Raw genomic sequence first — 2,500 nt, 5'->3', positions numbered from 1 at the left:
AGAAAACGAAATATAAAGAGAAAAAAGACGCCCCCTTCAACTCTAGCTATCACATGTCAAATACAAGTTTCAAAGTTATCAGCAGACGACAGTTACAGCAAAATAGGCCTCTCTCCTCGCCGGAAGCCTAGAGCCACCACCTTGTACCTCGGAAGGAGAGCAACCTCGCTTCCAGCTTTATTTGCTACAAAGCTTTAGTACAAACAGCCCAGTGTTTATTTTACCTTTGATTCGTGTTCATCTTACCTTCAATTTGTCATTTTTTAATCGTAAGTTCCCATTTTCTTACTCTAATTATGTTGTTTCTATTCTAAGTTTAACATTATATTAACTCGTTTCACGTTGGGGCTAACTCGCCTTCCGGTCTCTTGCTCTGGGAGTGGCCATTCTGGTCTCATTTGCTGCAAATAACGTTTACAGAAGAACGATTTGAAAAGGTTTTGCAAATGTTATGGAATTCTAGTAGCATGGGATTTCCGCGTCGCTTCTCTAGGTAATGGGAAGGAGAGAGAGAGAGAGAGAGAGAGAGAGAGAGAGAGAGAGAGAGAGAGAGAGAGAGAGGGAGAGGGAGAGGGAGAGGGAGAGAGAGAGAGAGAGAGAGAGAGAGAGAGAGAGAGAGAGAGAGAGAGAGAGAGAGAGAGAGAGAGAGAGAGAGAGAGAGAGAGAGAGAGAGAGAGAGAAAGAGAGTATCCTGGAGGAATGGCAAAAATCTAACCCATGTTAAAACATGAGCATTATTCTTTGGACCTTTCTTGCAAAATATGCGCAGGAAAACTAACCCCACGAAGGAATAAATATCTTTGCTTCTCCAGATTTCAACATACAGTTAGCCGGCCGAGACATACCGGCCCTCCAGTACGTGTTTGTAATCGAATTGGAGACGGGCAGAGCGATGAATAATTTCCACGACGGAGCCACCGACAAGAAAATCTGACTACGTTTGCCATCCATGTGAGTCTCAGTAGACGTCGTATCAGAAATTACGCAAGTTTCCCCCATTTCCTATAATCAAGGAATGATGAATGCAGTAATGGGCTTACTTTAAGTTTCGATTAGTCTGACTTGCACCTTTACGAAATGTGTGGATGAGGAAATATTCATGAGTTGATTTGCTTTGTTTACGGATTAATGAATGCAATGATAGATCAAGTTTAAGTCTCGATTCTTCTCCTTTAAGAAAATTACGAAATGAGAACCTGTTCATGAGTTGATCCATGTTGATTTTGTCGCCGGTTCCCGTGTTTATGAGCTTTAAGAAGAATGAAAAACATGAGTAAAGTAAACAAGAAGCACGAATTCTCATTTCCGGAAAGGAATTTTTACCGCACGGCTGCATAGTTTCAGTTAATGGGCTGCATGGCATCAGCCTTTGAAGTGACCGCACCTGCGAAATCAAGCAAAAAATTTATATATATATATAAATATATATATACATATATATATATATATATATATATATATATATATATGAAGAAGAGAAAAGAAGAAGAGAGAAAAACACGGCTCAAGAACTTTTCGTGTTCTCTGAGGATGGGGACTGGTCTTTTGTGTGAGTGCAGGAAGCACAAAGAAAATTTAAGCCTTGAGAAAACTGATCCTGACTATTGCACACACACACAGATACACACACACACTCACACACATACACACACACACACACACACACACACACACACACAAAGGTGTCTTTTACTTTAAGAGAACGTTCAGACCGCAAACCATAAATCTAGAGTCTACACTTTAGATGATCCACTTACCACTTAGCTTAAACTGCCCAGTGCGATATTGTTCCTATACTCCTTATGTAAACGTAACCTTTCATTATCCTTTCTTTAAGACAATAAGCTTCAAATTACAAATTCTACGACAGAAGTGTGAATTGATACAAAATAACAAAGTTCTCAGCAGATAATCTCTCCTAAGTATATATGTTCAACAAATATCTTAACCTTATCTTTATGACGCGACGCGCACAAGACAAGAGAAGAATTTTTTTTTCCTAATATCAAAACAGAGAGAATTAAAATCCTTACCTTTCCTTTTTGGAAAATGAGCTTATCAATCTTATCCTTAAACTAAACGAAAGACAACCGGACAATCCGAAAGAGAAGAGAATTCAATCCCTTTTTCTATATCTCACGTGGAATTGAAGCAGGTGAGAGGCGGCGGCAGAGAGCGGGTCGGTGACGTCACGAGGTTGAGGGGCACGCTCTCCATCAGGGGGTACCACTGGGTGACGGGGCGGCGGGGGCACTCCAGCATCTCGAGCCAGTGGTCACGCCCCGGCCCGAGGACCTGCGACCCGATCACCGACACGCCCAGGAGTTCGTTGGCGCCGATTCTGGTCGGGGAGGGAAGGGAAAAGGTTAGCTTACATGCCCAAGGGGACCGAAGGGGCGGGGGATATGTGATACTTCCTGGTGGTGTGTGTTTTTCTTTTGCATTTTCCTTGCCAATAGTTTCTTCTCTGTTATTCGTATCCCCTTGTTTCCCTTATTCT

General features: G+C 42.0%; 1 protein-coding gene across 1 annotated transcript in view; it reads right to left on the bottom strand.

Annotated features, from left to right (window-relative positions):
• Window positions 1–2,500, bottom strand: part of LOC125041569 (synaptotagmin-10-like) — a 31,889-nt gene that overhangs the window by 2,023 nt on the left and 27,366 nt on the right. Inside the window, exon 9 of the mRNA XM_047636603.1 lies at window positions 2,141–2,341. Within this exon, the coding sequence (XP_047492559.1) occupies window positions 2,141–2,341 (201 nt within the window). The remainder of the gene's footprint in view (window positions 1–2,140; window positions 2,342–2,500) is intronic.

Source organism: Penaeus chinensis, chromosome 30, assembly GCF_019202785.1.
Source record: "Penaeus chinensis breed Huanghai No. 1 chromosome 30, ASM1920278v2, whole genome shotgun sequence".
Lineage (NCBI taxonomy): Eukaryota > Metazoa > Arthropoda > Malacostraca > Decapoda > Penaeidae > Penaeus > Penaeus chinensis.
Note: the sequence above shows the minus strand (reverse complement) of the source record. Positions and strands in the feature narration are given on the sequence as shown.